This window comes from Coturnix japonica, chromosome 1, assembly GCF_001577835.2.
Source record: "Coturnix japonica isolate 7356 chromosome 1, Coturnix japonica 2.1, whole genome shotgun sequence".
NCBI classification, from domain to species: Eukaryota; Metazoa; Chordata; class Aves; order Galliformes; family Phasianidae; genus Coturnix; species Coturnix japonica.
This window is the reverse complement of record NC_029516.1, coordinates 128,538,274-128,560,920: the sequence shown is the minus strand read 5'-3', so window position 1 is coordinate 128,560,920 and position 22,647 is coordinate 128,538,274. Positions and strand designations below refer to the sequence as shown.

At 35.1% G+C, this 22,647-nt stretch overlaps 1 protein-coding gene across 1 annotated transcript in view; it reads left to right on the top strand.

The window, feature by feature from the left end:
• The window catches only part of TPP2 (tripeptidyl peptidase 2), a 55,553-nt gene that overhangs the window by 14,256 nt on the left and 18,650 nt on the right, over window positions 1-22,647 (top strand). The window contains exons 8-27 of the mRNA XM_032442690.1: window positions 632-756; window positions 1,462-1,625; window positions 2,673-2,827; window positions 3,702-3,778; window positions 4,284-4,411; window positions 4,995-5,094; window positions 6,624-6,772; window positions 6,869-6,984; window positions 8,073-8,241; window positions 9,708-9,865; window positions 10,279-10,355; window positions 11,420-11,526; window positions 12,206-12,360; window positions 13,374-13,490; window positions 14,970-15,070; window positions 16,881-16,977; window positions 17,249-17,386; window positions 18,878-19,122; window positions 19,329-19,407; window positions 21,355-21,393. Of these exons, the coding sequence (XP_032298581.1) occupies window positions 632-756; window positions 1,462-1,625; window positions 2,673-2,827; window positions 3,702-3,778; window positions 4,284-4,411; window positions 4,995-5,094; window positions 6,624-6,772; window positions 6,869-6,984; window positions 8,073-8,241; window positions 9,708-9,865; window positions 10,279-10,355; window positions 11,420-11,526; window positions 12,206-12,360; window positions 13,374-13,490; window positions 14,970-15,070; window positions 16,881-16,977; window positions 17,249-17,386; window positions 18,878-19,122; window positions 19,329-19,407; window positions 21,355-21,393 (2,496 nt within the window). The remainder of the gene's footprint in view (window positions 1-631; window positions 757-1,461; window positions 1,626-2,672; window positions 2,828-3,701; window positions 3,779-4,283; window positions 4,412-4,994; window positions 5,095-6,623; window positions 6,773-6,868; window positions 6,985-8,072; window positions 8,242-9,707; window positions 9,866-10,278; window positions 10,356-11,419; window positions 11,527-12,205; window positions 12,361-13,373; window positions 13,491-14,969; window positions 15,071-16,880; window positions 16,978-17,248; window positions 17,387-18,877; window positions 19,123-19,328; window positions 19,408-21,354; window positions 21,394-22,647) is intronic.

Sequence of the window (22,647 nt, the reverse complement as noted above, 5' to 3'; positions counted from 1 at the left end):
ACTTCTCTGTGAACTTGTAACAATGTGATACTGATGGAGAGGGCTGAAATATTTTTATTACTTGAGCGAATGAAAGATGTTTGCAGTGATAATTTATCACTGCATCTTCTGATTCATTAAAAAAAAACCCAACCCCACAAACCACAGTATATGGGTGATTCCTTGATTTGCCAAATGTTATTAACTGTCTAAATTTGTTGCTGATTATGAAAAGGGAATTAGTTCAAATACTTGATACCATATTTTTAGTAAGATTTATTTTTAACTTTTGAGCCGATCATCTTTGTTGTGCTCAAAGTTGGAATCTTTTAAGCATATTCTTTCTTTTGTAAACTAGATACTATTTCATTGAAATACCAGAAATTCCTTGGGATGTTTCTGTGTCATTTAACCATCTGAAGAAAAAATAAAGATATGAAATAGAATAATTATGGAAGTCAGAATTATACATAGTAGGCTAAGAATAGATAGAACACTGTTGATGTCTGTGACTTCTGTGGTAGTCTTTGTTTCCAATGAAGTAATGGAGTAAATATTTGGCATCAGGAAGAACAGGCCTTAAGACTGTATTCATAACTACTTAGTAGTAATTTTAGTAATACTCTTAACTGTATTTTTATTGCTGTGTCAGGTAAATAAGCTAATAAAGGAGGAACTTCAAAATCAAGTGGAACTGTTGAATTCTTTTGAGAAAAAATACAGTGATCCCGGTCCAGTATATGATTGTTTAGTATGGCATGATGGTGAAACCTGGAGGTAAGTACCCAAACTTGTGAAACAAAACATTTTAATCATATAAAACAATAGTTTGCAATAAGTACTATGTTAATTTTTACGTCTACTTGTCTGTAGAGTTCTGAAATTTTACTTGCTTTAAAATGATCCTGTATCGTGACAGAGTTCTGATCCTAAATGAAGAAGGTGTAGAATGAAGTCTTACACTTTATACCACTCTGGTATTATTAAGCTTATAGATTTTTCCTTTAAGGCAAAAAATAAAATTGCTTTGAGTACGCATTGGTAGTAGGAAGCTGAATAGGGGAGGAAGAAGACATTGCATGCTTCAGAATGTAGCGTGTCACTTTTCTTGACTGTTAACATGCATCGTACAGCTAGTAGCTGAGACTTCAGATGTTTGTATATGAGTACTGAGCAGCTAGTTTAAGTACAGTTCCTTCCTTGAAGGAATTACCTGCATTTACATAATCTCTTTTTGTAAAGCATGCATTATTTGAATTTAGTAGCATTTGAAAATGAATTAATTTAGAGGTCTTTGTAGTTTTTGAATCTAATTATGAAAGGCCAAGTTTTAAAGTATTGACATGGTGAACTAAGATAGTGTCAACCCAGCACCAGACCTGTTGAGGTCTTTATGATACTGCTCTGTTGGAGGGGGAGGAACAATAACTGGAAAACATAGCAGTTGAGAAATCACCTTTTTCTTACTGTTGTTATCAACAGAGCCTGCATAGATACAAGTGAGAGTGGTGACTTAACTGGCTGCACAGTGTTGAGAACCTACAAAGAGGCTCAGGAATATGGATCTTTTGGAACATCTGAAATGTTGAATTATTCCGTTAATATATATGATGATGGGAACCTTCTTTCGATTGTGACAAGTGGAGGTAAATAGAACTAAAGTTAATAAAATTCTTGCTACTGAGTTGGTATCATGAGAAGCAACAATTTGTATTGGTTCCCATTTTTGGTACTTGGGATTAAAGGCATTAAAAATCATTATTTATATTTCCTGTAGTAAACCCACAACAGTGTCTTGTTCTAAACTTACTTTTTGTGTCTGAAATTCAGTCAATTTTTGTCCATATGCATGTATTTGTATAGTGTACTTAAGTTCAGTTACTCTTTAAGATCTTCCTGCATCTTAATGGCTTTAGCCAGTGAACCTTCATTGAAAGCAGCTTTTTTGTTTTGCTTTTGAATGTAGGTTGGTTATTGCATTTTGTCATTGTTTTTTGGGCTTTCACAATTTAAGAATCTTATTTAAAACATCTGTCAACAAAAGAGTATCAGTATTTTGCCTTATCCAAACTTATTAACGATGATAGGTGCCACCATAGCTGTAGCCCTGACTGCTCTGATCCCATTTTTATGTGTTCTCTCTATAACCATGTTTTGTTTTGGGAACATCCTGAGTGGTTAACGTGGTATGAATGTGTTTGTTTGGTTGGTTTTCCTTTTTTTAAATGCTCTTGATTTCTCATGAAGCTGTCATATATCAGAAGAACTACAGAAACAGTTCTGGCTTCTAAATCAGTGATAACTTTGTGAGATTCCTTTTATGGCTGTGTGGAGTTTTATTTATTTTTTCCCCCTAATTTCCACAGTCTGATTATTTTTGGTATAATTTTTGTTACTTTGGGTAGGAAGTGTTGGGCCTTTTTGTTAATGACTGTTAGTGAAGTTTATTATACTTTCTTTCTCTTCTTCTGCCTCCTCCTTCCTGCCCTCAAAAGCTGTTTTGTTTGGCAAATTGCTCCTAATTACTGGCTTTTTGCCTCTCATTTAAATAAATATCATATTATACTAAGTAGTTTCAATTCTGGGTTTGCTAATGTAGCTCATTAAATGAAAACTAATAGAGCTATAGTGTATTAAATCAGCATAAAAGAAGTTCACTAACCATACAGTGGTTTGAATTTTCATTTGCCTAGGGGCACATGGAACACACGTGGCTAGTATTGCAGCAGGATATTTTCCTGAAGAGCCAGAGCGAAATGGTGTGGCTCCTGGAGCTCAGATTCTTGCAATCAAGATTGGTGATACGAGACTTAGTACAATGGAAACTGGCACTGGTTTAATAAGAGCTGTAGGTATTTCATTGGATAAACGTTAACCTCAGCAGTTTGAATTTGTTATGGAATAATTTGAGATACTTTCTAGTTCAGTAACTCATATGCTTTGGTTTTATAGTCCTATAGTACCACCAGCCTTAAAATAAATAAAAGGAAACAATAATTCCAAGCTCATTGAAAAACTTCTGTTTTATAAGAAATAAACATTCAGTAAGGCTTATATATATTTTTTTTTCAGATGAGTGTTGCGGTGTTTGTCTAACTTAGCCCATAGGATAAGTGGCTTGTAAGCCTATTTAAAGTTATTTATTCTTATCCTTTTTTTTTATGGTTAGCTACATAACTATAATACTTAGAGTAGCAACTGGTGTATAACTTTGTGACTGTTTCTTAAGAGTGAGGAAAAAATACTACTTTCTCATGATCAAAGTCTTAATGCCTCTGCTATACAGTTACGTGTTTGAGGAGAATGGATGTAAGAGAAGAAATGAAGATATAAAATGATTATTTGTATAGATCATAGAATATATTGCTATAGTGAAGATTTGTGTTAATACTACTACTGTGGCTTTTTGGAATTTAACTAAACCACAGAAGAAAGGAGAAATTTGTCTTATTAAGGACACATATTTAATACTAATGAGTTTTGTGGTTTTATATTATGTTAATGTCTTAATTTATAGCTTGGTACATGGCATGTTAATGGCTTGTTTTGTTTTTTAACTAGGCTCCTAGGAAAACACCACTTTAATGTAGATTACTTCAGTCCCCTCCGGAGGGTTGAAAAAAATGTTGCTTTTTTCCAAAAATGTGTAGCAGGCAGTTTTAAGCAGATGTTTTTTCCTATTCCGTAATTACCTACATTGCCTTTAATTCTTGCTTTATCAGATGATAGAAGCAATAAAATACAAATGTGATCTTGTCAACTACAGCTATGGAGAGGCAACACATTGGCCAAATTCTGGGTAAGTGCTACTGTGTTTAGCATAAAGTTATTTAACATCACACAAGTGTAATTTCAGGTGTTGACTTTCTGTAAATGTACTGTCAGTAAGGAAGAATTGTCCAGGCCGAAATGATGGCATTAAAATATTGCAGTTTATTTTTTTTAAATACCTACAAAAACTACATAGGCATATTGAAAGTGAATTTTGATAATAGGAATAGTTTAGAGCAAAGAAGTGTTGTGGTAGTTGAAACACTATGTAATCTGGGTGTTTTTTTGTTTTCTGGGTTTTTATTTTAATGTTGATGTGTGCAGCTGTTATCCCTTCCAGAATAAGTAAGATCAGTTCTGGAACCTACTCTGCCTGATGTCAAAAGCTGGCTGCATAATATTTCTCTGTGACTGGTCCTGCTATGAATGGGATTTTTCTCACCCAGAGAGGAAAAATAAAACCAAATATGTTGTTTTATGCTGTTGATTAAATAACTCCTTTTTTTTTTTTTTTTTTTTTTCCCATACTTCAGGAGAATTTGTGAAGTAATTAACGAAGCGGTGTGGAAACACAATGTAATCTATGTTTCAAGTGCGGGAAATAATGGCCCTTGCCTTTCTACAGTAGGATGTCCTGGTGGTACTACATCTAGTGTAATAGGTATGAACGTTTGTTGGGTTTTTTTCTTCCCCTAAAACAAAAGACAGTATTTCTCTTCTGCCTGGGCTCTGGGCCCACTGAGCTGATCAGCAGGGAAATGCTGACTTTCCACCGTGTGGTGGTTGAGGAGTGTGATTTTTGCCCATCTGTTTAAGGTAGTGTAGCTCTGAGTCATGGGAACATGAACCAATTCACATAGATTCCTTTTTGGCGGCCTTAGTGTAGTTTGTGTCAGTGTAAACACTGACAAAATTATTTTCCCCAAAAAGGGGAAGGCGCATTTGGTAGTGATCTGTTGTGAAATAAGTACAGATGGTGGATAGGGATTGTTCAGTTGAATGCAAATAGCACTTCTAAGTTACCTATTTCATGCAAGATTTACATATTACTTAGTATCACTGTGAGCATTGTAACTTTGTAGCATGTGCTTTACACTTGGTTTGTAACAATAAAATTTACTGAGATGGAAAAAACATTCTTTTAAAGCCTTTTTAAAATAGTCATTCTGTAGTGTATTTAAAATAGTTCATTTTTTGTTTTATTACAAATTCATTTTGCATCTAAGATGTTTGTTTTCTAATAGGTGTTGGTGCCTATGTATCACCTGATATGATGGTTGCTGAATATTCTTTGAGAGAAAAACTGCCAGCAAATCAATATACTTGGTCATCCAGGGGGCCAAGGTAAGTTGTGGTAAAAGGAGAGAATTCCTTACTTTGCAGTTCTGGTTAACTAATTACAGGTCTAAAATTGGTCACTGATGCCAAAATGGAAGTATTCCCCAGGAATTGCTTAGGTAGTCTGCTGGTATTGGAAGGGCTTCATCTATAGGCCTCTAGAATTCTTAGTGGGAGGGAGGATGACTGAACTGTCAGTGTCACAATCTGTACGTTTCAGTAAAGTCTATTAAGAAAATGAAAGCCTGAGTAAAGTGGTTTGGAGATGTGTACTATTTCTCAGTTCTTTTTCTAAGGTTCTTTTCAGTATCATTTGTTTCATTCAGTAGTGTGGTATAGCTAACTATTCTGTTGGTGCTGAAGACCTGAAGAAATACCGTTGTGGTATTGTTACTTCTGGCTTCAGTGACGTTATAATGGCAGGATTATTGGTTTTGCTTGAATCTAGGGGAGGTGTGAGAGGACAGAAGAATGCTTTTCCAACTCGTTATAGAGAATTATTTCAAAGATCTATGAAAATGTTGGTTCTTCGAGAATTTTTATTATTATTTTATGTCTCATAAGAATTTGGTAGTAATGCGGTAGCCAAAAGAAGTCTTAGTAAGCACTAGAGGCTTTCAGACAGATATGCCATGATCTGCTTGTCTGGGATGTACGATAAAAACACTGTAATTTATATAGGACTGTCATAAAGTGTATTAAATTTGTTGTGACTCTGTAATGTAGAGAACTCTGATTTTGAGACTTACATGAAGCTATTAGTGTATGATACAAATCCACCTTGCTTCTCCACAAAATTTAATAGTTAAAGCTCAGTGTGGTCCTTATTGAAGTGATACATGTTTTCATCTGAACAGAGTGAGGAATATTTAGAGTATTAGCCTCATACAGTTAAAACCTAGATGCTTCGTAGGTACTCATTGGGGTTTTAAAAATGATCGGGCAAGGTAGAAGGTGACTTCAGCCCGGCTGATGCTGAACCACTGCTTGAGACAAGAACAGCAAGGGAAGAAGATAAAATGTATCAACTTCTGTATGTTAATTCAGAATTTTACCAGCTTGTGCAGTGGCTGTGCAAAATCCAGATCTCTAGATTCTATGTTTTTTTTTTCTAGTCTCTTTTTTTTTTTTACTAATTTTGCTTTAAGATATACTATATTTTCATTAAAAACAATAATGGTTAAATAGGCTTAGTGAAATATTTATTTACGTAGTGAAATACTTAGTGTATTTGTGTATGCTTTCTAATTCAATTTTGGCTCGATAAGTCAGCTGACTGAACTTTATATAGTATTTAAGGAATGAAAGTTTGAATAACTTGCACTGTGGAAAACAGGCCTAGCTGATTAGTTTGACATTAAGTTGCTACTTAATGTAATGCTTTATCTTGTATTTAATGGATTAATGATTTAGTAAAATACTATTTGGGACTGTGCCAAAGCTAAAATTATCTTTTTAAGTGCACAGGTAACTTCAAGGTAAACTGTGCAGAAAATAAAAGCTTGTTTTTTCAACAATTCTGTTTTTTACACTAGCACTGATGGAGCCCTTGGAGTAAGTATCAGTGCCCCAGGAGGTGCTATTGCTTCAGTTCCAAACTGGACTCTGCGAGGAACACAACTTATGAATGGCACATCCATGTCTTCTCCCAATGCATGTGGAGGCATTGCATTAGTACTGTCAGGTAATATCAGTGCATAGTATAAAAGATAAGGTCTTTTTCTGTAGCTTTCCAACTTTGTAACTTGTTTTCCAATGACATCCTTACTTTTAATTTCAGGGCTCAAAGCTAACAATATTCATTACACTGTTCATTCTGTCAGAAGAGCCTTAGAAAATACGGCAGTGAAAGCTGAAAATATAGAAGTATTTGCACAAGGACATGGTGTTATTCAGGTAATTGCCAGCGAAACAAACAAACAAAAAAACCCTTAAATAACTGCCTGTAAATTAACTGAAGTTTTCTGGATGAGCTCACTCAGCTTGCTCCCAAGCTACTTAAATATCAGATCTGATTCAGGATAAAGAAGGGAATGTAGTGGGAGGAGAAAAGGAATGAAATATTTCTCTTTGTTTCAGCATGTAGTTGGTTTCTCTTGAATATGTGTTAACTAGACAAATTCCTTTGTGTGGACATAAAAGTAGGACGTGGGATTTTGTCACCCACATATGGATTTTTATGTGTAAATTCTGTCTCATTGTTGGAAAACTTTTTATATGTTGTCAAAGAGCTGAACTTGTTCTTTGCAGACAAAAGCTAGAACAGTGCATTCTGAGCAATGTAAATGCAGAGATACCCACGCTAAAGCAAAGGACACCTTTGCTTCACAAAAAGCACATCTGCAGTAGTGGGGTGATTTTGCTGTGGGTAGGCCTGCACTAAAAATTCATTGAGCATTCATTGTATTGTCTTTTAAGAACTTGGAAATCTCCAGTGTGAATTTTTTTATGATACGGGCAGCATGAATGACAGCCCTTTGCATAAAGTTAAGCTATTAAAAACTAAACCTATGTTTTTTCCTGTGGCCATTCCTATCCTTGCCAAAAAGAGGTGCCAAGATTTTGCTCTCATGCTTAAAGATGTTTAATATTAAATGCTTAACCCTAAATTCTTGTTCTTGAGATTCTGGAACCCAGTAGGAGATGTCTTCTGAACACATTTGTAATGCTGAGAAAATGCTGGGAAAGGAATCTAAAGTAATATTGGGCCTTTTACTTCCAAGTCAGCCTTTGTTTTATGTCTTCTTATAAAGTTATTGCAAGGGGAATTTGTCATATTATTTTTTTGAAACATTCTTTACTATTTCATTGCTCTATATGGCTGTTGCACAAAGTGTTGCCTCAAAATCAGTATGACTGTGATAGTTAGCATGTCGGGAACTTCATTGCTTGTTGCTGTATTTGCTGAATACCTCATGGAAGGGATAATGTGCATGAATGACTATTGAAGTTAAATTGTGTTAATATAGAATGTGTTCCAACAGGTTGATAAAGCCTATGACTACCTCATTCAGAATTCATCATTCACAAGCAACATAGGCTTTACTATTACTGTTGGAAGCAATCGTGGCATCTACCTCAGAGACCCTGTGCAGATATCTGCACCTTCTGATCATGGAGTTGGTATAGAGCCTGTCTTTCCTGAGAATACAGGTAGGAAAATTTCTTTTAAAATGAGTTAAAAATGAGTTGTAATCTTTAAATAGAAAAGCTACGGTAATGAGGAGCTGTACACGTCTCCTACTACAGAAAGAATAAATGCAACTCCAAAATAGTTGGTAAATGAAGGCAAGAGTCTAAACAGCTTTTCAATCCTAATCTCAGATTTATAATTGTAGAACTTCTTTTCAGATTTTTCTGTTGCTTCAAGCTTCCTTTTGTTCTAAATAACTTTAAAGTGAAGTTGTGGCTCCCAGGAAAATAATATAGAAAAAAATAAACATCTTTAGTATCCAGGGGTAACTCTTGACAAAGAATGTAGGCTGTTCAATAAAGGGAAAAACCTTAGTGAAAAACTAATCTCTGGGTATTTGAAGACTACAGATTCTAGGTTTGGATTTTATCTAATCTGGGAAAAAATGTAAGATTTCAACAAAAAAGTTCTGTTGAGTAGCTAAGCATAAATATACCTAAAGGTAATATAGCAATTGATACAGGTTGTAGATGCATGTGAACTATGGTAACTAGTGCCAATGAAAGTATGTTTCACAATTTCTCTTCATAGACTGGTTTACCCTGCTGTATTTTATTAAGTAACAAATGGGTCTCGCCTTATTGAAAAATTGATTGCATTGTATTGAAAAAAAAAAAACTATGTGAGAGCTTATTATTGAGATGATTCCTTTCCAGCGATCCAGAAGGTTGGCATGTCAGAAAATGGTAAATGTACTGAGGGGAAGAGATAATGTGAGTAAGGACAGGTTACTAGCTAGAATTAGCTTTGTTGTTTGCTGGATTGCATTGCAATCAGTAATTTTGTTAACTAATCATATGACATTAAGAAATAAAACACTCGTATCCTAGGCTTTATTCTTTAAGAAGCAAACAACATGAAAACATTTAAGGGCTGCTCTGAAAATAATGCCTCCTATTTTATTATGTTGGCTAACAAAGTCAGAGGCAGATGTTCAGATTCTGCTAGTAATTTTTTCAGTATTCATAAGCTTTCACTTAATTTACTCAATAATGTGATCTGGTGATTTGCAAAACCTTCATAGTCTGTGAGGTTGGCTTTTACTTCATATATGTACTTTAGACAAGACTTTGCATCTGTATGAGAATATTTTTGCCTGCTTCCAGTCTTTACGTTATGGGCAACTGAAGGATCGCTTGCTACATTACCTTTGCCTCTTTCGTGTTTACCTCTTTTATATGCTAGAAAAAACCATGAACTTAGATATAGGCTTTATTGTATTATATATTTCTGTTTTGCTGTTTTCTCAAGTTAAAAGGTAATATAGAACAGCGTCCTTTTGTGGAGCATCTGACTTCAGGGGACTCCATGGAATTGGTTCCTACATTTTATTGAGATGGATACATTTTAATGGCAAATTCTGTGTTACAGTGGAATGTGAGTTCAAAATCTGGTATTAATTTTTATTGTTGTTATTTCTTGACAGAAAACACTGAAAGGATATCTCTTCAGCTTCATTTAGCTTTAACTTCAAATGCACCATGGGTCCAGTGCCCCAGTCATTTAGAGCTTATGAACCAGTGTCGACACATTAATGTTCGTGTGGATCCACGTGGTTTGAGAGAAGGAGTGCATTATACAGAGGTATGAAAGGATTGGTATTCTGTGCAGGTCTGCATGCCCTTTCTTTTTCAAACTGCTTCTGTCAACTTTTTTCTAGAATTAATTTTTAAGGTAATGAAAGCTGTGTGGTATAAATGAGAATATAGTGCCACGCTTGGTACTACGTAGGCTGAGTCCAGGGCTTAGCAGCAGATATGCTATGCAATTTTATACAGTAGATTCCAAGGGATTTTTGAGTATCTTTATTAGAAAAATGTAAGCATATAAAAATGAAAAGCATATAAAAAGTGAAATAAATAACTATAATGAAAGTTTTTTCTTCTCCATGTATATTCATTTACAACAATTGAAAGCTCTCTCCAACTAGTTCAACATTGTCTTCTATAATTTCATTTTGACCAAAGATCTTAAGCAGCTATATTTTATTTTGTCAGGTTTGTGGATATGATATAGCAACACCTAATGCAGGCCCGCTCTTCAGGGTTCCAATAACTGTTGTTATACCAACAAGGTTGGTAAGCTCAAACTGTATTAGTTTTTTTGTTTTTTTTTTTTTAACATTTAGTTTCATATATTCAGTTTACTTGTGCTGTCATACTTATTTCACCTCCTTTTTCTGTGAGTTCTTGAACTAGGACTGATAGGAGATGAGAGCTCTGAAAAGATTCTTGTAACAGACTTATACTGCAGTAGCTTTTGTTTTTCATCATGGTGCTGGAAGCCAAAAGGCAGAATATTCTTGACCACAATGACGGAGTTTTTCTGTACCATCAGAATACAAATGATTTCAGAATTTTAAACAAAATATCAATGTATTTTTAAATGCAGGTCAGCTGAGTTTGGCTATTTTTTTTTCTTGGACTTCTAGCTGATGTATTAGTGTCCTTAAGGGCAGTGGGTGTTATTTGGCAGATGAAATTTGGGGTAGAGTTCCTTTTCAACTTAAGTACAGAAAATTTACAGAAGTTAGTATTGTTAGCTTCCTTACACAGGGAGCAGAGGGGCAGCCACTGACCTCTTTTGTCTGGTGACAGTGACAGGACTCAAAGGAACTGCATGAAGCTGTGTCAGGGGAGGATCAGTCTGGTTATTTTGAAGTTTCTTCACCACAGGGTGATCAGGCACTGGAACAGGCTCACTGGAGTAGTGGCCAAGGCCTCAAACTGGCAGAGTTCAAGTGTTTGGATAACACTTTCAGACATAGGGTTTGAATTTTAGGTGGTCCTGTGGGGTACCATGGTTAGACTCAATGGCCACTGTGTGTCCATTCCAATTCTGGATATTCTGAAAGTGTCAGTAACAATCTGAGAGCCTCATCTGACATTGAACACAGGTTCCATTTTTGACCTTCATAAATCCATATTGGTTAAAGTCAGTTTATTTTTGTAGGTTTTTCTGTTTTATCAAGTAGTATGATTAAGTAGAAGCAAATTTGTAGTTCAAAATACTTTTGGTGCTGAGGGCTGAGTATCTTCATTATGCTCTTTTTGGAGATTATTTCTGTATTTAAAACGTCTTTTAAAAAAAATTCACACCTTGTTCCATTACTACTTGTATTTGTATTTTGGTGTACAGAGTAGATGAATCATCAAGCTACGACCTTGCCTATACAGATGTTCACTTCAAACCTGGCCAAATCCGAAGGCACTTCATTGATGTTCCCCAGGGAGCTACGTGGGCTGGTAAGGAAAAAGAGCATATTAAATAATAAATCACATCCATCAGACTTGACAAAGTTGTTTTGAAATTATTCCTTTTTCTTTTTTTCTTTTTGTGGAGGGGTTTTCTTATGGTTTCTGTTATAATGAAAAACTGATTATATGTTCTATGATCTAGCAAACACAGTCTGAAATGATGGCCATTACTGGAGGCATATCCCGTATTTATGGAAAAATATTATTTTCTGAGTTGTGCATAATTTTTAACCTTTGTAGGCATAGCTTTGAATGATGCCTTAAATGTGATGGGCAAGAAGCTTGTAATCCTATAGGGAGAAAAAAGTATTCCTCTTCTACATTTACGATATTAATAAATAAAAATCTTTCTTATGTACTGAAGTTTATGGATAAGGCTCTTAATTTGAAATTCACCAGTAATCGATGCTGTACAGATATATAATGTCCTATTAGTTTTTACCATACAGCTGAGAAACATTTATCTTATCTGATCTCTGACCCTGCTTAGTTTTCCTTAATCTGACAGGGTCTTAAATAACTGATAAGTAGGTATTGTTCACATGTGAGCCTTATAACTTCTAAAAATGTGACTGTCTTGTGAAAATGGTCGTCTTCTGTTGAATCTCCGTTTCCTGTCTAAAATTCTCTACTGTCGTAACTAAACTTTCTTTTTTCTGTTGTCTAGAAGTGACAATAAGTTCATGTTCCTCTGATGTGACTGCCAAGTTTGTGCTCCATGCTGTTCAGCTAGTGAAGCAAAAAGCATATAGAAGTCATGAATTTTACAAATTTCTATCCTTGCCAGAAAAAGGATCAGTGACTGAAGCATTTCCTGTCTTAGTAAGTTATGTTGGGGGGTAGAGGAAAGAAAACATTGGGATTTTGTTGTTGTTGATCTTGGATTTTTGCCTTTTTAAGGGGAAAAGGAAAATAAAAAATAAATAAAAACAGATAAATCACCTATTTATTATAGTAGGGAATTAAACCTTTTTCTTTCTTTGGAAAGGTCTCAAATAGCTCCATCAATTTATTAGTACTTGTTTATTCAGTCCCATTTGTTTCCCTTTTAAACAGGAACTTAGTCTTGTTGAATAGAATCATAGAATTACCCAGGTTGGAAAAGACCTTGAAGATCATCAAGTCCAACCACAACCTAACCATAGTACCCTAACTCTTAACAACCCTCTGCCAAATCATATCCCTGAGCACCACATCCAAACGGCTCTTAAACACTTTCAGGGATGGCGATTCAACCACCTCCCTGGGGAGCTTATTCCAGTACTTAACTACTCTTTCTGTAAAGAAGTGCTTCCTAATATCCAACCTAAACTTGCCCTGGTGCAACTTGAGGCCATGTCCCCTCATCCTTTCCTGTGTCATGTTCTGTGTGGAAAATGTCAAGTGGGGGCATTAAGATACATGGTCTGAATGTAAATTTTATCATGTTACTTTAAAAAATGGAAGGAAAAAAAGAGTACCAACTAAAAACCTGCCAAGCTTCAAGTCTTCTAGAAGTAGAGCACGCTATCTTATTTTCTGATATGCATTAACATCTTCTATAAACTACCTTGTCTGTTTAATTTGAAAGAGTGGGAAAGGAATATTTAATGTTTAAAAGCTGTAGCTTACTTTCTAGTGTTGCTCCCTGGCAGGCTTGCTTTTGATGGGAATTGAGTGTAGTGTCTTATTTACTACCAACACAAATTAATATAATTGGAGTAAACTGGACATTATAGGGTACACTTTCAGCTATATTCCCCCTTTTTTTTGGCTTTGGGGTGTGAAAGGCACGGGTGAATAGAAAGAGAAGATGAGACTTTGCATCTGTCTAACTTTGCATTTTTATTATTCAGGCTGGAAAAACAATTGAATTTTGTGTTGCTCGGTGGTGGGCAAGCCTTAGTGACGTTAGCATTAATTACACAGTTTCTTTTCATGGTGTACTTTGTGCTACTCCTCAGCTAAACATGGTAAGTCTTCCAGGCTACTTATCTACAATTATTCTGAAGTCCTCTGACATATCAGTTTTTTGTTTTTTTTTTTTAAGTTTTCTCTGTTCTTTTCTGTATTTAGGTAGACAAAAAGCATGGTTATACCTGAGATGTTTGTGTTTTCTTTTAAAAATAGGTAAATAGAAACTTAGTCAAACACAAATACCATTAGTTATGAATTTTCTATGACTTTCATTATGAATCAGTGGGGAAAAAAGGAGCAGAAAAATTAATACCCATGACACCAGTAGAAAAAAGGGCATACTGACAGGTTCACATTGTAACTATTGCAAGTTTTTGTGTGAAGAAACTTTGCTAGACCACAATTGCTGAAACGCAGTACAGCAAATAGCATTTTTGGAATAAAATATCATTAAAATTTACTTTATTCTGTTCAGGCTTTTGTTGAGATCTGCCAATTTTGGTTTGAGATTCGTTGTTTAGGTCAGTTGAAGGCACAATGGATGGGCAGCATCGTAACTGCTGAGGCTCCATGATACCAAAGGACTGGGAAGTTACTAAAAACATTACTATCTTATTATTTACAGTACTTTGCTTTGCTCCAGTGTTCTTTGCTGTCCTGGGCAACCTGCCATGGCTTGATTTTTGTCACCTCCTTTTCAAGGGCTGAGCAGGAAGCAGTACCATACTGATTTCACTTTGCTCCTCACTTTTTTTTCATTCAAGGGCCAGAACAAATTGCAGTTGAATGTATTCAGGATCTAAGAGCTGAGTAACCAGGAGGAAAAAGGAAAGGGTGCATTGTCCTAAGGATCCAGATCTTGAATCATTAAGGTGGGGGGAGGAAGCTGTGTTGGTGTTGTGCATGGCAGCCTCTACTGAAGTGGGTTCAAGCCACACCAGCGGTGTCAGATGAGCTGAGAAGTGAGGAGTTAAAAATAAGAGAATACATTTTTACACTTTTTTTGAATGTTTTAAAATGTAATTTAATAAAGCTAATTTACTGGTGGCTTTGTCATGAAATACGACAAAAAAGAGAAAAAAGACTAGAAAACTCCCAAAATAACCATCGCTAAACTGTGTGTAGTGTTGTTTCTTTTTCGTTAAGATAAATGATTCTGTAATAACAATCCTACGCAGAAACACTATAAAATACTTGATTTAAGATTCTAGATGAAAAATGCTTGCACTTATTGAATTACGTATTCAGAGAAAGTATCACGTATGCCCTACATGTGATTTATACAGTTCTGTACAAATTCCTTAAATTATTAATAGCAGATAGTCTTGGAAAAATAAATCTTAGTAAGGCTTCTGGCCATATCAGTACCTTTTCTTGCTTTTGTTGTAGTTTTTTTGATGTTGTTTGAAGTCCCAGTATGTCTGAATTCTAGTATGAGTAGGTACAGCTGTTATATTTATGAGGGATAAATCAGGTGGTCCATGTCTGATGTTACAGACGCATAGAAGCGTAATTGCTATGTATTCTCTCCTTAGCATGCTTCAGAAGGAATCGTACGGTTTGATGTTCAGTCCATGTTGAAGTACGAGGATATTGCTCCATGCATAAACCTGAAAAGCTGGATTCAAACTCTCAGGTACTGTTTTTGGGGAACTGTATGGTGAAAGTTAGAGAACTATTAATATCTGTCTAAAATGGTCCCAAATGAACAGTGAAATGTAAGGTAAGTGAAATGTAAGGTAACAAGAAATGTAAGGTAACAAGAGAATTCTTGTAAAACTTTAAGTGGGTTTGGAGGCATGAATTTAGAAGTCCTGTTTCTTAGCATGTTATTTTTTAGTTCCACTTAGCTTTGACAGAATTGGACAGTTATTGTCACTTATTCCATATAAATTATTTTTCTCTATCTAAATTTAGAAGGAAAAATAGTATAGTAAGCCTTCTCGGTGTTTCCAAAGGCGGCAGAGCTGAAGAGGCATTTTAATATCTAAAGAAAGAAATTCTACTGAGTTATTTGGTGCTACATATTTCTTTCTTTTTCTTTGAAGCATCTGCCTCAGATCCTGCCTAATTTTGACCTGGAAACATTATTTTCCGCTCTTTTGCTTGATTGGAAATGTTTTTCTGTAGAATCCGGTACCGTGTTTCATGTGGAAAGCTGTATTTCTTCTTTTGTTGGTTGTGTTGGTTTGACACAAGCTGACATGGAGGAAAAATGACTAATCAATACAGCAGTCACTAACATTGGTAGTTCGACAGGGAGAAAGAAATGCTATACAGTTTAAGCAGCGCTTTTAAGGTTTTGGCCAGACAATTTCACAAAGGTCAGTAATCTAACATTTTTCATTTTCTGGGCCCTGCAGTAGCAGTCTTGGACTCTGACAGTTCATAGAGTCTAATAACTAGAACTGATGTCAGGGAATATTTGGTGATGACTGTACTTGCTGTTTAATACTGCATTCAGAAATATTTAATTTCTTATGGCTTAAGTGAGGAAATGAAACCATCCATTCATGTATATTAGTCTCATTCTTGGCTAGTAAAATAGATATTCTTATTTCCTTGTAAAATTTAAGGTGTTTGGTAGTAAACTAACTCCAGTTACAAATACTAGTAAGAAATATTTATATATTTCAATTGAAGTTTGATAGTCTCTTGAGTGGAGTAGCGAATCATAAAATAGTGGGGAGGTACTGAAAGGCTTCTCATTAAATAGCTGGAGGCAGGGTTGCACTGGAATAGCTGACGGGATCCTATAGAAAGATTTTTTTATCATATAATTAAAGACTGTAACAGATTGTATGGCTGAATTGTCATCTAATGTATGGGCTACCTTATGTCGTCAGTTCTGTTACTTCCAAAGTTGTGACTTTTTTTTAGTCTTGTTGACTTTAGTCTGTTCTTTAAGATCTGAAGGATTTGTGCTTTTCATTACAACAGCTCATCCCAGCTGTTTCCGAGGTTTACACATGCAGTATGCATTAAAATTCATCCTTTGTGGTATTCCTCCATTTTCTCTTACAGATTATCTTCTAACATAAATTTCTGTAGCAAATAGTTATCAACTGTTTAGTCTGTCCTCTAGTAACTATGCCCTTGACCTTTCAATCTGTGAATAGAAGTCCCAATTGAAGCACAGATGGAGTAAGGCAACATATATATAAAATAATATATATATACACATATATATAACTTTTTTTCTAATAATAAATTCTTTTGTTTTTCCTTTTTTATTTTTTTAATGGCTTTTAGTTTTGAGCATACTGAATTCTATTGGCTTCTTGTTTTGGCAGTGTCCGTAATGTTGTTAAGCATTGTTTTTAACTGAAGATTATAGTGTTTTATTCAGATGTGCTTGAAAATATGCTTCTGCCTAAAGAATACAAGTTTTGACAGCAGATACGTGTTTCTTAGCAGTGCCTTCTTTGTTTTTATTTTAACTGCAGACCAGTGAGTGCAAAAATAAAACCTTTGGGATCCAGAGATATTTTACCAAATAACCGTCAACTGTATGAGATGATTTTGACCTACAACTTCCATCAGGTAGAGTTTATGCTTGTTGTTTTTTTTTTTTGTAAGACATTGATAAATATTGTCTGTTCCTTAAAAACAGCTTTTAACTTTACCTTTCTGTCAGAAACAAATTATTAGATCAAAGTTCTAGATTCTCTACTGTCAGAATTCTAATCTGATTCTTTTTAGGAGCTTCTGTGACTTCAAATAGCTTCAGGTCAATTTTCTTCTTGAATGTGTGTAAGAATTATACTTGTTTTATTCAACAATGGCTGACATGTTTTGAACTTTCTTCTAATAGCCTAAGAGTGGAGAAGTAACACCAAGCTGTCCACTTCTGTGTGAGTTGTTGTATGAATCTGAATTTGATAGCCAACTGTGGATTATTTTTGACCAAAACAAAAGACAGATGGGGTCAGGAGATGCCTACCCACACCAGGTACAGAGTACTATATTTATTGTATCTTTTGTTTTCTGCACACTGTGGAACTTGGACTTTTTCCCCTTCCATACCTGCTGTTACCTCCTAACCGATCCTGATGAATAAGGATAATATAATATTGTGAAGAGATGAGGAAAAAATACAGTCGTACCTTCCAGTGGTTATATATTTGTATGGAAAAAAAAATAAGAATTGACAGATTTGTTTATGTGAATCAAACTTTGAGTGTGATTCACTTTTCCAAGAAAAGAGTCAGAGCTCTGGTATGTTTTATTTCTACAACAAGCAGTTCACTCGTGATCTCTTGTATTTTTGATGGGGCTTCTCAAGAAATGAACTGAAGTTCAGTTGCCTTTTGTGACTTCTTGTTTGTTTTACAAAGATGATATTGTAAACTTTTATGTGAAAAGCATGTACTGTTTTTTGTTTTTTTTTTCTGTGGTCTGATAGCTCAGACACTGTTACATTCATGAAGGCTGTCATCTGTTCTGTTTGTCTTTAAGCAGCCTTCTGAGTGCTAAAGCTCAGTTACTTTTTGTTGGTGCCTTTCAAAGTGAGTTTCAAAGGAAAGATTGATCATTGTGGAAGCATATGAAAGATGGCTTCTGAAACATGTCTTGAAATGTATGAAAGTAGCCTGTGCTTCCACCTGTTACACCACCACACTGCATTTCTGATGTTCTGCCTCATAGAACAATTCCAAAGCAATTCAAAGTCTTCCAATCCAGGAAGCTGTTTCAAGAGGAAGCATAATTCTAATCCAGAAGAAAGAGATTTTGAGAGAAGAGTAGTCCTTAATTGACTCCTCTCAGGGCTACCTTTTTGGATTACAGCAGCAGCACCAGAAACATCCTAAAGGGAACTTAGGGAACTTAGCATACTGCTACTCAGAATATCCTTGTGGTGCCTTTTGAAGTTGGCATAAATTAAAGAATGTTTTCATAACTAAAAATCCTTATGTTTGTTTTTTTTTTTTCTTTGCTTTTTAAATAAATGTCATCTACCTATTCCTAATGGCAGGTATAGAAAGCTTTGTACAATCAGGTCACAGAGCCTGCCAGTTCTTTAAAGTGCAACCTTAAATCCTGCAGTGTGAAACTGGTAAAACAGTAGAAAATGTATTGTGATCTTAACCACTGAACGCCCAAAGTTGTGTCATAAACATAATATGTATTAAGGCAAACCTGCCAGAAGTTTTGCACCGAACATTTAACAAGAAGTCTGACTTCTGTTTGAGCAGTTAATACAGTGTTAGAATGGGAATAAATTATGTCAGCCTATTTTGTGGTCTGAAAACTATTAATAATTTTCAGTTGATCAGGAATGTGTTTTAGCTGTTTTCAAGAGATTTCAAAACTAAGCTATCCAGAATATTTTTAATGACCAGAGCTATATGAATCAAGAAAAATAGGACAGTCTTACTTCAGGATATCTGTGTTCTTGGTCAGGTATTTAATCTTGACATTTACAGGTGCTTCTTTCTTTCAGTATTCTGTGAAACTGGAAAAAGGAGACTACACTATTCGGTTACAAATTCGCCATGAACAGAACAGCGAGCTGGATCGCATCAAGGACCTTCCATTTATTGTTTCACACAGGTTGTCTAGTACCTTGAGCTTAGATATTTATGAAAACCATAGTCTTGCTCTCTTAGGAAAGAAGAAATCCAACAGTTTGACATTACCACCAAAACACAGTCAGCCATTCTTTGTTACATCTCTGCCTGATGACAAGTAAGTTACTGAAGTCCTCTGTTTTCAACTACACCTAACCAACAACCTCTACAATTAAATAAATTAATGCTTTGTCTGATACTGTCTATCTGTCTACGCTTGGTATTCTTTGTGTATTTTTCTCACACTGTTCAAATTCTTTATTGTAGTCCAAACAGAACGTTACTGAACCTAGTTCTAACATGGAGTCTTCTTTCTCTGAATAGGATACCAAAAGGAGCAGGACCAGGATGTTATCTTGCGGGAGCTCTTACACTGTCTAAAACAGAACTTGGAAAGAAAGCTGTGAGTATCTTAAATGGATGATAGCTTCTTTTTTGCAAATTTCTGAAGTGGGTAAATGGCATGCCAAGGGAGCGCACTGTATGTTATGCTTCTAGTACTGTGAAGAGCACCTCTTCTAGCGACGTAATGCATTTTTGAAGCAGCTATTTCACTATAAAGTCAGAGTAACTTTTTAAATTTAGTTTTCATCTTCAAATTTCAAAAGTAATCACATCTTCTAAAGTTTAAATTCTAATTCCTTGTCTCTGAATCCTTATTTCTAGAAGCAACTGCTTTTTTGTTGTTGTTACTGGCATGGCAGTCTATAAAAGTGACTTTAAAATTCCTTATTTAGTGTCATTTTTTTGAATGAAAAATATGTACCTTATGTGTTTTGTGCATGTTGTTTTTCTAGTAAACAACAATACTCTTCCTTGCATGCATGCAGTTTGCAGAAAAAAATTAAGTCCTTCTTTAACACCTGCGTGTTATCTTTACAGAGAAGGCGATTTGTTGACTCAAATACTTAAGCAGATATTTTTACCTTCTGCAGACTGATGTTGTCAACCACTAATATGGCTGTATGCTCCAACAGAATGACATATGATCTCTATGTTGTGGTGGAAAAAAAGCTATGTGGTATTTTTGCTCATAATGTAGTATCCCATAAAAGCTACTAACTAACTTGAAAGAATCCATAGTACAGCAGTGCTTACAAGTGACCAGATCAGTGGTTTGTGTATCATGGGATTCCTTTAGTTATTTAAGTGTTTTAAAATAGTTGGCAAAGAGAAGAATGAACTTTGAGTAGTGCTGGTGATTGATGGGTAGTATTTAGAAATAATCCATGTTCGTGTATCGCTAAATGTGACTGATAACTTAGATAGAACTGCAGTGTTTTTTGTTGCTTGTTTTTTTTTTTAAAGAAAGTAGGTCTCTGTGAGGAGGTTGACACATATCCTTAGATCTTGTTGGATAGACAGTTGTAGTTCATTCAGTCTGTTGTGTTGCTGGTAGAACTAATGAATAAAATTTCACATATTAATCTTACCTTATTACCTAACTTCCAGTAACACCTGTTTGTCAAGAGTATAAATGAATGAATGTGGTGTGGAAAAAGAAAAAAGTTGTTAAGCTTTACTTTAAAATATAAAGGTTTAGATATGTTTGTCGTTCCTGCAAAGTTGCAAACGTACTTTCTTGAAATCCATGATAAATCCATTGTAACGGTGTAGTATACTTGACTCAACCTGAATTCTGCACTTTCTTGAACTGTTGTTTCTAATTCTCATTTTATAACTAGATTAAGTGATTATACATAAGGATTTCTTGACTGGGAAGTAGGAAGTATTAGGTATTTCCTGTTGAGTTTCATTTCTTGATGGTGAAGAAATATGTAAGATCTTACACTCAAATTCTAGCTGAGGTCTGTTGTGTACCATATTCTAAGGCTTAAATGTTCATATTTCACTGGAAAAAAATTATGTTATCAAATAATGTCAACTTCTTTCCATTGCCTTTAGCGGATCTCAGTATGTAACAGCAAACAGAAGAGAATGAGTACTCAAGGGAGGAATGAGTAGTTCAGCAAGTGGGGTGCAATTTCAGGGAAGTGTCTTATTTCTGTGCAATCCTAGGAAATGGAACAATAATGGAACAATGCCACTAGACAAAGCCTCAAATCTATGCTTTAGTAAATGAATTTCTGTAATGTCTTTAATGTAAGCTAAGTGGTTAACAACACTTGCTTGTCTTACAGGAATAAAGAACTACACACAAAAAAATGTACTGTTTTATTAATTTTAAAATGAAAGAGCATGCTATAAGAGCATGTTTGGTCATAGATGTGACTCTTTAACAGTTGAAAAATATGTAGGTTGAAAATATAACCATAATTGTACAGAGAAGGTGTCTCCAGCCTATGTGGTGTGTGCATGTTTTCTTACAGTATGTTATTCTAACTCCCAGGGGCAGTCTGCAGCAAAGCGACAAGGAAAATTTAAAAAGGTACTGAATGTTAGTTTTTGACAAAGATATATATAAATATATATTTAAGTCTTGTTGCATATGACTTAAAGAATTTGTCTGCCAGTATTGATTTTTAATTTGTTTCCCTCATTCTACCTCCTTAGTCCTGAGTTACTTCCTTCAGCACTGTAAATGTGTCTCACTGTAACTAAGAGGCACGTGAGCAGCTGAATATTACAGCAAAAAGTGCCATAAAAATGCATGTGATTAGTGGTCTGCAGCTTCTCTTTCTATGAGATATACAGACATCTTTGGTGTTTGTAGCAAAGATTTTCTGTGGCGAGTGTTTCTACCCATTGTGTTCTGTCTGCAGATTAGAAATTAAGTACAAACCTAATGCTTTATGTAGTATTGGATACCAAACTGCATACCAAAACAATGTCTGCTTATGAGGGCTTTGTTAAAGTTGTAGAGAAAATATCCTAAAAAGCATCTTTTGTTAGTGAGGATGAACTTGATTGAGAAGTGTCTCGATTCAAGATTGAGATTTATTCAAATATGACTTGATGTAGACTAGAGTATATACAGTGGTGTAGGAATTAGTGGAACTGCGGGGTGAAAAGAATATATAGAGTATATAAGATGCCCTCTATAGGGCTGCTGTTTGTGGGGAGTGGTTTGTGGTTATCTTTATTTTTTGTTTTGTTCTTCTGAATCTATAAGGCTATTTACCTTCTCTTGTTTTCAAGGCACTGTTTTCTGGAATGGCATCCAAATTTGTTAGGATTCTTATTAGAAATAGGGTGTGAGAGCTGTGAATACCACAGCTAATAGCAGTAAAATGTTTGGTTTTGTTTTGTTGGTTGTTTTCTTTGGTATTGGTGGAATAGCTGTGTTGGAGTGTGATTAGACTTCAGAAAGATTTCAATTTAATAACCTCACTGCCATTTTATTTTCATAATTTGACTGAAGATTATGCAGATCGCTTTTTGGAAAGGTGCTTTAAAAATCCTTCTGAATGAATGGGTTCCAGTGGATAGGATGTAAAGTCCTCATTAAGTAGATCCATAATAAGGGAGTTAATCTCCAATCGTAATTCAGTTTAACAAAACAAACTCAAGGTTGCATGTTATGCTATTTTTTTTTCCTTTTGCTTTTAGAACAGATTCGTGTTCATACCTGAGCCGTATATATGCCCAAGCCAGAATAAAAGCTGTTGTAACTGGACAAAAAGACAGTAGGTTCTTTCCACAGTATAAGCAAGTCTTTGTCTTATTGGACAAAGCATTCACC